This window comes from Argentina silus (assembly GCF_951799395.1).
Source record: "Argentina silus genome assembly, chromosome: 6".
Classification (NCBI taxonomy): Eukaryota; Metazoa; Chordata; class Actinopteri; order Argentiniformes; family Argentinidae; genus Argentina; species Argentina silus.
In genome coordinates this window covers 1,974,407-1,989,699 of record NC_139660.1, presented here as the reverse complement: position 1 = coordinate 1,989,699, position 15,293 = coordinate 1,974,407, and the positions used below count along the sequence as shown (strand labels likewise).

At 43.4% G+C, this 15,293-nt stretch overlaps 1 protein-coding gene across 1 annotated transcript; it reads right to left on the bottom strand.

Annotated features, from left to right (window-relative positions):
* Positions 1–223: 223 nt before the first annotated feature.
* Positions 224–14,996, bottom strand: LOC310805724 (uncharacterized protein). Its single transcript, XM_083671524.1, has 19 exons — positions 14,746–14,996; positions 13,849–14,011; positions 13,176–13,325; positions 12,388–12,548; positions 11,586–11,762; positions 11,172–11,313; positions 10,863–11,050; positions 10,417–10,558; positions 10,152–10,312; positions 7,187–7,333; positions 5,838–6,005; positions 4,685–4,847; positions 4,264–4,413; positions 3,872–4,032; positions 3,441–3,617; positions 2,966–3,104; positions 1,407–1,594; positions 958–1,099; positions 224–609 (listed from the first exon to the last, which is right to left on the bottom strand). The coding sequence occupies exons 1-19, from the start codon at positions 14,947–14,949 to the stop codon at positions 428–430; spliced, it is 3,105 nt and encodes a 1,034-aa protein (XP_083527650.1). The 5' UTR covers positions 14,950–14,996; the 3' UTR covers positions 224–427.
* Positions 14,997–15,293: the final 297 nt, after the last annotated feature.

Sequence of the window (15,293 nt, the reverse complement as noted above, 5' to 3'; positions counted from 1 at the left end):
TGGTGATTATGGAAAGTGATTATGGGTCTCTAATACAAACAGTGTCTACAGTATGACTCCATTCAAGCACTTTACAAACATACACGTGAACCACACAGCAATTTGTAGATTGCAATTATCCATTGTGCACTTGAGTATTTTTAGCAGTGTTTGGTTTTATTTGAATTAATTACACATTTCTGAATACAGCATTTGTGAATGCACTTCTAAATACATGTCTGAATACAACAATTTCTGAAGATAAACATTTCTGAATACAATCATTTCTGAATATAAACATTTCTGAATACAATCATTTCTGAAGATAAACATTTCTGAATACAACAATTTCTGGAAAGCATAAAGAACACCTGCCCCTGCGGGTTCTTTCTGGAATTCTGCAGATTTGGAATCAGAGGAATTCCATTGGGGCCTCACTGGAAGTGTTTCACAGGTTGCGAGGGATGGCACAGATCTCATGGGGCAACGGTGCCAGGGTGATGCCAAAGCGGTAGTCCATCACAGGCTTCACTCCGGCCGGCATGGAGAAGGAGAACCTCTGGAGGAAGGAGGTAAAGAAAAGGAAGAGCTCCATTCTGGCCAGGTTCTCCCCGAGGCACACTCGTTTACCTGGAAGAGAAGAGAGAGGGGGAAGGGAGAAAAGAAGAGAGAGAGAGAGAGAGAGAGAGAGAGAGAGATGCACATCATTCCTTCACCTTACACACAGTGCAATCACTCTTAGACCTCTATATATCGAAATATGTGTCTTATTAATGAATAATGGCTGCTGTTCATATAGATATATAACAATAATATACGCCATTTAGCTGACGCTTTTATCCAAAGCGACTTACATTGCAGTGAGTGCATACATTTTAGTATATATGGTCCCAACAGGAATCGCACAATCAACCTAAGCATTGTTAGCGCCATGCTCTACCAACTGAGCCACAGAGGACCATGTGTTCAATTCCTCACCTGCAGAGAAAGGCATGAATGCTGCTTTTTTCACAAACTTCCCCTCAGCGTTTAGGAAGTGTCCTGGGTTAAAGGTGTTCGGTGTGTCCCATTCGTTCTTATCAAACAAGACTGAAGTCAGATTGGCGACAATCCGGGTGCCCTGTAAAGTGAAGTAGGAAGGACGCATATGAGTTGCTGTCACATCCAAGAAAGCGAGTGAATAAAGACAGATTAGATTCTGATTAACAGGTGCCACATTCTGGGACAATGACACCCTAATTGGAAAACAAAACAGAACGTTCTACATTTACATTACATTTATGGCATTTAGCAGACGCCTTCATCCAAAGCGACTTACAACAACAAAAACGTTCTCATAATGGGACGTTTGTTGTCAACGTGGATCAAAGATGCTGAGCTCGGTGTGTAGTGTCTGTGGCTCGGGACTAGGAGTCCTGCTGCAGTACCTTAGGAATGAGGTATTCCCCCAGCTGGATGTCCTTAGTGGTCATCCTGGGCAGGCCGAGAGGCGCGATGTTGCCCATCCTCTGGATCTCATGCAAGGCAGCGTCAGTGTAGGGCATGTCGGGTCTGTCGGCCATATTGGGCTGGCGGGACTGTCCAATCACACTGTCTATCTCAGCCTGGATCTTCTCTGAGAGAGGAAGAGGAGAAGTGAAGGGAAAACTGTATAAAGGGTTTCAGTATTTGTATTTACGAGGATTTTAGCATTTTAGCATATTTTAGTGTTTTTGCATATTTTTGCATTTTAGCATGTTTTATAATAGCATTTAGGAAGTGTTATTGTGTATTGTGTATAACATTGTTGAGGCCCTGTGTGAACTCAACATGTCACTGCTCTGTTCGCAGAGTATGTGACAATAAAGAATTTGAACTTTGAACACTGAACCTTTCAAAGAAGGAGCTTGATTACAGTCCTCGTTTTCTCTCTCTGTAAATGAGCAACAGTATTCAGTCACTCGAGCCTTCTTCTCGTGTTCGGGTCAAATCTGACCGATTTACAACTTTTCCTAAATCATAAATATTGTGTTTGCATTAAGATGGACTCAATTCAACTTATTGAGTGATTTGTTGATGACATTTTAGCATTTTAGCTAATTTTAGCTAAAGTGTCATAGCAAAGTGTCTGAATACTTATGGACATGAGGTATTTCTGTATTTCAATTTTAATACATTTACTGAAATTTCTAAAAACCTGTTTTCGCTTTGTCATTCTGGGGTATTGTATGTGGATTGATGGCAAATTATTTTAATTTAATCCATTTTAAATTGAGTCTATAACACAACAAAATGTGGAAAAAGTGAAGGGGTCTGAATACTTTCCGAAGGCACTGTGTAAAGCTTTCTTTGTGCCTTGCTCTCATTTTACTCTGTGAACACAATGAGTAGGCGACTGAGTAGGCAACTGTCTGTCAGAGAGGCTCGGGATCATCATTTTGAACCGAATGATGATGGAGAGGAGACTGAAATTGAACCAGAGACAGAGGAGGATGTCTCGGAAATGGAAGATAACATAGATCCAGATTTCGATCCAGACTATTATGAGACTGACCAACAGTCAACAGACAAGGAAGAGGCCCCTGAGGAACACACACACACACACACACACACACACACACACACACACACACACACACACACACACACACACACTCACAGAGGACTGTTCATGTTGATGTTCTGTTCATATGGTCTCTGTTTTAAAGTTTTTAGTTTTTTTTACAATAAATGTTCATTTAGAAATACATTTTCAGCGTCTGTTCTTTGTATATTCACTGCAGTTACTCACGTTAACCACAAGCTGAAGACACTGCTTCACAGCTTTAAAAGGTGTTAAACAAAGTTCGGTGGTGATTTATGGTTTTTGTGTTTATGTAAGAGCAGTTAAAACAGACGGGCCAAATTTGGCCGCGAACACCGTAATAAAGGGGGGGACAACAAACACCGGGGAAGGTTTCTTTGCATGTCACATGGTAAATACGACTGATGTGAGGGCGTTCCACACCTTGGACCTCAGAGTATTTGGCCAAGTAGAGGAAGCTCCAGCGGAGGGTGGTAGATGTGGTCTCAGATCCAGCGACAAACAGGTCCATGACAGAGACGACCAGGTTCTCCTCGTGGAACCCTGCAGCCTCGTCCTTGTTCTTGGGGAGAAGAAGGTGAAAGTCAGGCACGCGTTCCCTGCTTGGATACTCCTGTTTACCTTTTGAAATCGATCTCTCTTTTATTCTGGGTTGAAACTGTTGGGGCTTTTAAGGCCTTGAGACGCATCTCCCTCGGCTGGTATAGCCTCCCACTTAGACTTTGATTGCGGCTTTTATCATATGTTTATATAGTTTATTATTGGTTTATTTTATTTTTTTCTATTTTATCTTTTATCAGCAATTATTCTCGTATAATGATTTTTTAAAACAATTATTATTATTATTTCTGGAAACTACACAAAGCGTCATTGATGGTATCTAAAAAAACCAACTGACTTTCTGTATCTCGGTGAGGTAGCAGTCGATGTAGTCCCTGGGCTCTGCCGGGTCCCATTCCTTCCTGTGTTCTGCGATCTCTGACCTGATGAATTCAAAGACCTTTTCCCAGTTGGCCTTCAGTGTCTGGTGTGGCCCAGGCAGACGCCTCATAACAAAGGGGAAGGCATTGTAGAGCTGCACACACACACACACACACACACACACACACACCCCCCCCCCCCCAACCCCCCAACACACACACACACACACACACACACACACACACCCCCCCACACACACACACACCCCACACACACACACACACACACAGGCACCATTACACTTCGTTATTAACCTCATATCTACATAGAAACCACATGGTAAAACTGCAATTATTATTATTTTTGTTTAAACTGCCGATAACTTGGGCACTAGTAGTTCCACTGTACCTCGGCCCAAATGGAAGCCTCAATGTTCATGTTAATCTCAAACAACTGCATCAGCCTCTGGAAGTTCTGGTCAGTGTACTCGAAACGTCGTCCGAAAACCAGCAAGCAGATGATGTTGGACACAGCGTTGCTGGTGAGCATGTTGGGGTCGAAGGGCTTACCTAGAGGCGAGAACAACATTGGTTCATCAATCTATCTCAATCTATCTCGTATCTATCTCGTATCTATCTCGTATCTATCTCGTATCTATACAGGTAACACCAGTGAGATTATGTAGAAGCTCTTTCCCAAGGGAGACCTGTCCCACAACACAATGCTTTGACACAAGGTCATCCCTTACTGCATCATAAAATCAATGAGCAAATGAAGAATAGGAATGAAAAGTACTTTACCCTTCATTTCATCCAGTTCATTGGCCAGGTACTCAAACTCCTCCAAGATGGCGGTTTCCAGGGTCTTCTTGCCGACTCCGAAGTATTTGAGGGTGAAGAGGGCAAACTTCCTCTGCTGCTTCCACAGGTGGCCATTGGAGGAGACAACACCTGCAGGCATCACAGTCACAGAAGAGGCTTCAGTAAGGACGAGAGGCCTTAAAGGGATAGTTCACAAAAAAACATAGTTTCTTAGTCTATCACCATAAATGTTGTTTTAGGGGGACTATCCTTTCAAACCATCACCACATCTCATAGACATATTGTAGACCATACTGTAGGTCCATGAGAGGATGACATAATGAAAGCTAAAGATAGGATAACTGTAAAGATAATACACACTCTAGTAATATTTCACAGGTGAAACCATGAGTGACCTCACCAAATTTGTGTGAAATGTCCACGTCTATGGCAGTTTCTGGGCGGTCAGCCATGCTGTCTCCATGGGTGACCAGGGCCTCCTTCACGAGCGTGAAGGTGTTGATCACCACGGTCCACGACTGACCCATCCTCAGGCTGTACACAGAGCCATGCTGCTTGGCCAGCTGCAGGGGCAACACAGGTCAGAGGTCAGAGGTCAGATAATGTCATATCATGATGTCTTTGGACTTACAAAGGGGCACAGATATCAAAATTATCCAGTCGGTTAAGGAGATCTACAAAGACAACAACAACAAGACCCTTTCAACCTCGGAGAAAGACACTGTACATAGGATCTTCTCGTAACACTTTTTCAAAGACGTAACTTGAAAGATGGGAGGGTTTTTTTTTGGGCAAAATAAAAATCTCGACTGCAGATTTGGAAAATGTGTCTATGTGCTTTAAACTCACTCAGATTACTGTCCGTTAACATGCACACACCTCCTCCCTCTGGGAGAGCAGAGCTAGAGCGAACACAGCAGCTCTACCCTAACCCTAACCCTAACCCTAACCCTGACCCTGACCCTAACCCTGACCCTGACCCTGACCCTGACCCTAACCCTGACCCTGACCCTGACCCTAACCCTAACCCTAACCCTAACCCTCTCTCACTGCAAAGCTAGATGGAACCTTGTATAGTATATATATATATTGTTTTCAGTTAATATTCTTTCTTTTTACAGTTTTTAGAATTATAAACACTTTTTGAGTGAATTTGAATTTTGTGATCCTTTGCTCGGGACAAGGTCGTTTCCTGGCAGTGGCCCAATATGGAAATTCAGAATATTGAAAATATTTTTGTAAAATTACAAACTAATATTTTCCCTTATAAAATTACAATGTAACTTTTAAGCACAAATAATTAAACATCCTTCTTTTTTTCAACTAGAAAAATAAAGAAAAAAGAAATCTGGCGACTCTCAAGAATGAGTGAACTAACACATGCCAAGGCCTGTTGTTAATGACAATAAGTAAAATGTATGCATCAGCTAAACGGCATATATTATTTTATATATTAAAAGACTGCATATGAGCAGTAGCAGTGCCAGAGGTCGGCCACCAGGGGAGGAATGAGTTTACTTACTGAAAACAAAAGCAGTGACAAGCAGCAGTACCTGAGTGAGACTCTCGTGTGCTTTCTTGAAGTCCATGGAGAACATGTTTCCTACGAGGGGTAGCGCCCACGGTCCTGGAGGGAACTGTTGCGGCCGACGGCTCCTCACAAAGTCTGTCAACAGCAGGAGGAGGACAGAGAAGAGGAGGACGGTCTGGACGTCCATCCACTGCCACAGAGAGGAGACAGACACTCCTGAGGCAGCCATGGTTGCTCAGCAGAGTGTGTGCGTGTGTGTGTGTGTGTGTGTGTGTGTGTGTGTGTGTGTGTGTGCGTGTGTTAGAGAAAGAGAGAGAGAAAGGGAGAGAAGGAGAGAGAACAAGAGAGGGATTGTGTGTGTGTGTGTGTGTGTGTGTGTGTGTGTGTGTGTGTGTGTAGCTGTGAGTTAGCGTGTGTGTGTGTATGTGTGTGTGTGTGTGTGTGTGTATGTGTGTGTGTCTGTATGTGTGTGAGCCAAAGCGTTAAGAGAGATCTCGACTCTCTAAGGTGCTGTCCCACTCTGCCGCCCACTGTGAGAATAAACACAGTGTGAGAACCAGTTCAGACGTCACATGTTTTCCCACAGGTAAACTCTAATCCAACAGGTGTGATGCAATAGGCTCCACCTCCATGCTGCACAATCCCATGATGACATCACCCTCAGGTGCCCAATCAGGACGGCTGACCGTGACCCTTGAAAACTGATCTCAGGACAGTTCATTGACTCCATTAATGGTTAGGGTTAGGGTTAGGGTTAGGGTTAGGGTTAGGGTTAGAGGGTTAGGGTTAGGGTTAGGGTTAGGGTTAAGGTTAAGGTTAGGAAGTGGAGAGGGTAAGCTGATACTAGATCTGGCCTTTGTTTGTCTTACCATGAAATACCTCACAGTGGCCCTTGCTCTGCAAAACAATCAGTAACCTTTTCATTCATAATAACATTTACAATGGGATTGTGTCATCATTACCTCTACCTGTCTGGAGGTTCCTCAATCATCTAAAGAAAATCAGGATTAGGGGTTGATTCTGTGCCATTTGTGTCAATATGGAAGTGTAGCAGGAAATCATGGAAGTGTAGCAGGAAATCACTGTAATAATATATATATATAATAATATATATAATATATAATAATATAATTACTGTTTTTACCGTATTAGTGCAAACCTGGGGTGTGTCTGATCATTTTAGGGGGGTCCATACCAAATTTCCGTCTGAGTGATGCTGCCTTCCTTCGCCACCTGGGGTCGACCCATCAGAAAGTCCAGGATCCAATTACATAGGGAGGTGTTAAGACCCAGATCCCTGAGCTTGGTGACGAGCCTGGAGGGGACAATGGTGTTGAATGCTGAGCTGGAGTGAATGAACAGCATTCTCACGTAGGTGTCCTTCTTGTCCAGGTGGAATAGGCCAGTATGGAGGACATAGGCGATGCTGTCATCTGTGGATCTATTGGGGCGGTATGCAAACTGAGGAGGGTCCAGACTGGGAGGCAATGATGAGTGTTCTGTGCCGTTTGTGTCAACCTGGTATGTCAAAGAGGGGTAATTACCAATAAAGGGAACATTCTGTTTAGTTACACACAGTATTGTCTGCATTTACGTAGGTTCTGTAATCTCACGGTCTCTATCTGTCTGCTAAGTCTGCTACATTTTTGTGTGAGCGCAGTTAAATATGACGCATACTGGCGATATGCTATAAACCATTTATATGACCATTTATAAACCATTTATATGACCATTTATAAACCATTTATATGACCATTTCACAACTCTGACAACCTCTGTATTGACATCCTTCAAGGTGACTCCTGTAATCCCCTCGTCTTTATCTGTCCTCTTAAAAACATTATAGTTTGTTCATATTCATTAAATATGAAACAAAACACATAAAAACACAGGTTGTTAAAACTCATACAATAATATATATTTACAGTACCAGTCCAAAGTTTGGACACACCTTGCCAAGAGTGTGCAAAGCTGTCATCAAAGCAAAAGGTGGCTACTTTTGAGAATCTAAAATATAAAACATATTCTTGTTTACTAATTCCACATGTGTTCCTTCATAGTTTTGATGTCTTCAATATTATTATTATTATTATTATTATTATTATTATTAGTCCATTATATGGACTATTTGTTTATGGATTACAGTTTAACTCATTAACTCATGTAAGTGGGAGTGCCTTTCACTTACTTAATTAATTACTTACTTGAGTGTGAACTGAACTCTACTCTACCTGCCTTACTTGCATGAGTCACCTGCACAGTCATTCACCTCGCAGTAATATCCAGGGCCGAACATGGGTGAGCCTTATGGGACCTGGCTCGCCCGATCGTCCCATCTTGCCCGTAATAAAATACGGTGAATGCTAAATGGGATCCTTGAGACAACCCAACTCTGACGTCACCCCATTGAAGTTAATATTTAAAACGGGTTAGGTTAAGGTTAGGGTTATGTTAGGTTAGGTAACGTAACGGTTATGGTTAAGGTTAGGGTTAGGGTAAGGGTAGGAGTTAAGGTTAGGATTAGGGTTTAGAGTGGGGTCGTCCCAAGGACCCCACTTAGCATCTACCAATAAAATACATGGTTGAATGAAATTTTGCAAAACTGATTTTTTTTATGTTTTGCCTTGGTCTGCAAATGCGATGAAAGATGCGCATAAATCACATTTATTTCGCATACCCCCTAGGCGATATGAGTAGCTGACTGTTGTTAACATTTTTATTGAAATCTCAGTGTATTTCGTGTAGGTACAATAGTTGCCTACACACTGTAGCGCCCCTCATGCTGTCACAATGAATGGGAAAGATAGCAGGAGCCTGCTGAATCCTCTGATACGTCCCGTTACTCTGCGCCGTCCTCCTCTGCAAGCCCCTGCTATCTGCTGTCTTCAACGGTGACCCCAGCCGACTCCTCCTCTCTGTCACTTCTTCCAAGGCTTTTTGATACAATTGACGCAGTATCAGGGTTTTTCCCCCCAGTGTCGTGGTTTGGTAGCAGGTGAACTGCTGCTTAGAAATGTTGCACGAAAACAATGTAGAAATGCGCTTACACTACAACCACTGTTGTCAAAGCGGGGTACGCGTACACCCGGGGGTACGTGGATCGATCTAGGGCGTACGCGAAATAAATGTGATTTACCTTCCCAAACAGTCCTGTTGAATAGCCGACTGCAGTCTCAGTGCCAAAAATAAATGCATGCACCCTATCCAACAGAATAATATTATCACAATGTCTAATATGTAAGGGATAATGTTCATAGAATATCAATTACAGGATGTAGAGTGTAATGACTGTTGGGTACATGACTGTTAAAAGGAACCACTGCTCTACAACAACAGGAAATCCAATCCCACTCACTGTCGTCCTGTACAGTGTATGTTTACATCTCAGTAACGTAGGGTGTGCTGTAGAGCACCTCCCTGGAAAAAAGAAATAACATCTCAGTAACGTAGGGTGTGCTGTAGAGCACCTCCCTGGAAAAAAGAAATAACATCTCAGTAACGTAGGGTGTGCTGTAGAGCACCTCCCTGGAAAAAAGAAATAAAGTGTCCGTCCAACGGCTTCGTTCTGGCGCCGGCCCTGATGACATCACATCGACAACACGATAGATTTCTGGTATTGTATTTATTTATTATTTTTAAAAATATATGTTTTTAGGGCATTTCTGCTTTATTGGGACAGAGATAGTAGCGTTTGACAGGAAGGATGGGAGAGAGAGGAGGGACGACATGCAAGATATGTCGAGAGTCGGAATCGAACCAGGAACCTTGCGATTATGTGGTAAGCGCATTTGTGTGCTACACCACTAAGCACCCCCAGGCATTGTATTGTTATGTGTAGATTATATATATATATATATTTAAGCATTGATACGACTTGAGTACATCCAAGCTGTGGAAAGGAGGAGAAGTTGACAGGGTGAGCATATCACAATCATCTAAACATGTCTTCTTACCATTATCTTCCTCACTGTTGTGAATGAACTGGACTGGTAAAAGCAAATTCCTAGTAAGGCTTTTAACAAGGCTTTAATCTTTCCTCAGGCGGTAAGGCTTGGGACAGTGAGTTGCTTATCCAGTTCAGCACAGCAGGACACAGAGTTAGTGGAGCACAGAGGTGGTAGGTTAATTGCTTAATTAATTGCTTGCTGTTAAGTGCTTAATTTTTATTATGATGACTGATGGATAGATGATTCACTTACAGTTGTCTTACTACTAAAGACAAATGTATTTGTTGTAAGTCGCTTTGGATAAAGGCGTCTGCTAAATGCCATGAATATAAATGTAAATATAAGTGCTTCAGGCAGTGAGTGGCTTGTCCGGTTTAGCGTAGCAAGGCACACAGGCGGTAGGGCTTGGGACAGTGAGTAGCTCCCAGCTTGAACTCCAGACTGGGTTTCTCCCCGTGGGGAGGAGAGAAGGAGAACCTCTGGAGGAGAGAGGTGAAGAAGAGAAACAGCTCCATCCTGGCCAGCTGCTCCCCCAGACACACACGCTTACCTGAGGACACACAGACACAGACACACACACAAATGACACACTCCCAATATAGGAAACTGGTGAGTTTTTTTTAATGTTTGAAACAGTTACAGAACTGAGCTTACCGGCTGAGAAGGGAAGGAAAGCCTCTCTTTTCCTGAATTTGCCTTCCTGGTCCAGGAAGTGTTGAGGGTTGAAGATGTGAGGTGTCTCCCACTCAGTCTCATCAAACAGCACCGAGGTCAGGGGACTCACGATCATGGTGCCCTGATGACAGACGGACGGACGGACGGACACACACACACACACACACACACACACACACACACACACACACACACACACACACACACACACACACACACACACACACACACACCATAGATCACTGATCAGGAGATCAACTGATCAATCAGTCAATCAGAGGATTGCATTTCTACATTTAAAGTATAGTGAATCCATTTGACCAGAATCATGGTGCCCTGGGAGGGAAACCAAATTCTCAATGATCAAGGTAACAGACACACAGACTGACAGACAGACAGACAGAAAGAGACACATAGACAGACACCTTTGGGATAATGTATTTCCCCAGCATGATGTCCTTGCTGGCCATACGTGCCAGGTTGAGGGGCAAGATGTTGCCCATCCTCTGGATCTCATGGATGACAGCATCAGTGTAGGGCATGTTCTCCCTGTCAGTCACAGATGGTTGTCTTGCCGACCCAACTACCGCATCAATCTCAGCCTGGACCCTCTCTACACACACAGGGAGTAAGGAATGTTTGTTTGTGTGTGTGTGTGTGTGTGTGTGTGTGTGTGTATTTGTGTCTCTGGTGTGCACGCACGCACGCACGCACACACACACACACACACCTACCTTGTATGTGAGGGTACTTGATCATATAGAGCAAGCCCCAGTGTAGAGTGGTGGTAGTGGTCTCAGTCCCAGCAAGAAATAGGTCCAGGGTGCAGAAACACAGGTTCTCCTCATCAAATCCAGACTCTGGGTTATCCTCCCACTGAGGCAAAAACACAGGGTCTCCTCATCAAATCCAGACTCAGGGTTATCCTCCCACTGAGGCAAAAACACAACAACAACCTCTCTTCTACTCCTTATGCATAGCTTCATTTTGTCTGTGTATCCTTTCACCAATCAAATGTTGGAACCAGAACTACAAAAACATCAGGCTTCACAATATACTGCACATGAGATTCTTTGTGAGCATGTATATCAACATTATCAAACACACACACACACACACACAGACACACACACACGCACAGACAGTACCTTTCCCATCTCAGCGAGGAAGCAGTCGATGTAGTCTCTGGGTGCGGAGGGGTCGTAGTCTTCTCTGTGTTCTCTGATCCTGGCCTTGATGAAGGACATGCCCATATCTGCCAGAGTGAAGATCCTTCTGTGTGGCCCAGGAAGGTGCCGCATCAGCCAGGGAAACATATTGTAGATCTACAGACCATCAGCCAGGGAAACATATTGTAGATCTACAGACCATCAGCCATTTGCACAAAATATTCAACACTTTCAAGGACCGTGTCGATTTTCCAAAAACAAGGTCATATTTATTTTTTCTCAAATTCACACATTTTTAAAGGATTTTCAAGATCTGTGGGAGCCCTGTACAGCTATGCCTGGTTCCACTTTAGGCCATCATCACCAACGCCTATTTAGTATTCACACTTCAGACTTGAATGAATGGATAAGGCAGAGCAAAATCATGGGGGCTCCACTGAGCTAGTTGGGAGGCCGGTGGAACTGAACTACTGTCTGTTTTAGATCCGTGAACACAGAGGGGAGATGTCTCTCTGGCACCTCCATCTGGCGGCATGGCAGATAACAAATGGAAAACTGACTTTAGACGTCAGACAATGATCCTCAATCCTGGTCCTGGAGAGCCGCAGTACTGGAACCGGCTCAGCAGTGACACATCTGATTCAACTTATCAAAGCCATGATGACCAGTTAGCTACTTCAGTCAGTTGTGACAGGGCTAGGCTGGAACAAAAACCTGGACCCACTGAGACTCTCCAGGAGCAGGGCTGAGGATCACTGCATTCAACTAAGGTGAGTCTCACCTGTGCCCACACTCCACCCTGTAAGAAGAGCATCTCGTTAATGTTCTGTAGGAGGGACTGGTAGTGCTTATCATCGTAGTCATAGCGATGCCCGAACACCAGACAGCAGATCACGTTAGAGACAGCATTGTTCACCAGTAGCTGGGGAGCGAAGGGCTCACCTGTTATGTGCAGTCATAGGATGGACGGTATAATCAATCAATCAGTCAATCAATCAATTCAACAATGTGAGGAGAAGACATTGCTACAGTGGGCCAGGTGTAAGGGATGTATAATGGATGATCTGTCTTGCCCAAGGTTGGATTCGACACCATGCAAAAATATCTCCAATTTCCCATGAAGCAGCATCGTAAGCATTACCCCATCAGAACCATCAAAAAAGCAAATGACCTGAACATCTTATCTCATAAACCCTGCAGAGTTCTAGAATGGAATGTGTGCTCAGTATTGCCGAGGTTCTATTGGATGAGAGTGTTTCCGTGACTGCAGATACCAGGTGACTTAGAGACAACATCAGAACCTAGGCATTGGTTGGGAGAGACACTACTTCAAGGTCTCGGGTCGGCAAGGTCATTGCACAATGCTGATCACAGCCATCAGCTACATAATCATCATGCACCGTAATTACCATTTTACTGTGTCATTCTAACCAACGGTCCTGGATTGTTTTTACCTACACACCTGTCGAATAGAGAATCCAGGTGTGCAAAAGGCCTTTTTGTCATTAAAGGGAGAGCAGTCAAATACAGCTTCACTTAATTCTCTTGGGTAGTTGGGACACAGAATACCTTGATTGTTGGCGATGACTTCGTTCAGAGACTGACACTCCTGCTGGATGGAGGGTTCCAGACTCCTCTTGCCCAGACCAAAGTTCCTCAACGTGAACAGAGCAAATCGCCTCTGATGCTTCCACTGGTAGCCATTGGCTAGTATCAGACCTGCAGGGAAACAATGGCAAATGATCCTTATGTGAAAACAATTGGGGTGGTGGTAGGCCTTATGATTTGTTTTATTGTTCTCCTTGGCTGCTGTCTTGGACCAGGTCTCTCTTGAAAGAGAGATGTTATCTCAACGAGATTAACCCGGATAAATAAAGGTTAAATCAAATCAAAATGATGGGTGCATCTCAAAAACATCTGACAAGACTTCCTCTCCTTATCTGCTGCTCGACTTGGTCTGCACTGATCTGGAAGAGCTGGACTCTGCAGACAGAGGAGAGGAGACAAGGAAAGGATGCCACCTCTGTTTATTGAGATGCGCCCTTAGATTGTCATGTAATTGTTTAAAATGACACACCGGTCAAGGACACTGTGGTTGTGTTTCATTTGTTTCATTCCATAAATGTGTGACTTTCCATTCAACTCTCATTCAATCCCTTTGGCAGGTCAAAAGGACTTAATACATTCACATTCACATACTGAATAAACACTATTTTAGTAATAAAAGAACAACTGAAGTTACCCTTGTTTCCCAAGGTGTCTTTAACTATGGGTATTGACGGTCGGTCTGCTAAATGTTCCCCTTGTCGGACCAAGACTTCTCTCACCAGCTTGTGCCCATTCACAACGACGATCCTTCCACCAAAAAGTCGAATGCTGAAGATGTTGCCATATTTTTCAGCAAACTAAGAGAAACGTGTGGCGCAACAGAACAAACAGAGACATTGGGTGAATTTCAATTGTTTAAAGTTGGGTCCTCTGTGGTTCAGTTGGTAGAGCATGGCGCTAACAACGCTTAGCTTGTACAACGTCAGTCGCTTTGGATAAAAGCGTCAGCTAAATGGCATATATAGTAACCCTTACTCCACTTCCTCATCTGCACAGAGCTGAACAAGGACAGGGGAAAGTGATACAGTGAATACAGACTGTAAACGTTTTTTAACCTGACCAATGAACTGAACTGTTGTCAATCAGCTGTTTTTAACTTTGTTGACAAACATGCTTACAGGCATTTGGCCTTGGTAATGTTTCTTAGTAAGTGTACAATGTTCAATCATATATAGCAATATGATGTATTATGACAACACAGGAATGTTCAGCATAGCATGTTGGAGCCTGTATGGTCATCCCACTGACATTGTGGATAATTAGGCTAGCAAGATCAGTATTCTCTTTTAAATCTCTTCTTAAAACTCCGTTTAAAAGACTAGCATTTAATTGATGCGGCCCTTATTCTTTTTAATGTGTAATCTGTTTTATCTATTTGTAAAGCACTTTGTTTTAAAAAGGTGGTATATAAATAAAGCTTATTATTATTGCAGTCGTCTTGCGCAAATGGTCAGATTTATGCTGACCTGCGCAGCCCGGCAGCAATGTAGCTGCGACCTGAAACGCAATCCAAGAGTCGCGATGAACTCACTTGGGTGAACTGCAGGTGCAGGCGGCTTGCGTCGATGTGATGAAGGTCCCCTATGAGGGGCAATGACCACGGACCGGGGGGGAAGTTCTTCGGCGCCCTATTCTTAAAAACGTCGGCGAAGAGCAGGAAAACACAGAGAAAGAACAAAACGCTGCTCATGTCCATCCATTCTAAACAAAATATGTACTTCAACGCCGTCATCATGCCTCAGGATGTAATGACAACAAAAAAAGACGTTCCGCTGTCCTTGAAGAAAATATCGTTCTGGCAAATTGTCTACGACGTTGAGAATAACAGAGGAGGGGACTCAAAGCGAACAAAAAAACCCTAAACGTTTTCACCACTGGCTGTTTGTAAAATTCTAATTCTAAACATTAACAATATTCTCCCCAACTAAGCACACGAATCACATAAAACAAAAACACAATTAAACAAAAGAACACAAGTGCATGTGTCTTGCACACCTTTGGCGATACGGGTCCAGTTTTATTCCCTGGCTCTTGATCCCATATCAACACTCCTAATCTGAGACGCTTTGTGAATACGCA

Bases quoted from the DNA above. Each gene is read 5' to 3' on its own strand.
- LOC310805724 (XM_083671524.1), bottom strand. From the start codon at position 14,949: ATGATGACGGCGTTGAAGTACATATTTTGTTTAGAATGGATGGACATG. The intron at 11,051-11,171 runs GTAGGTGTGTGT...CTGTGTGTGTAG, and splicing joins CAAGTACCCTCACATACAAG to AGAGGGTCCAGGCTGAGATT. The intron at 1,595-2,965 runs GTGTGGAACGCC...TTCCTCTCTCAG, and splicing joins CAAATACTCTGAGGTCCAAG to AGAAGATCCAGGCTGAGATA.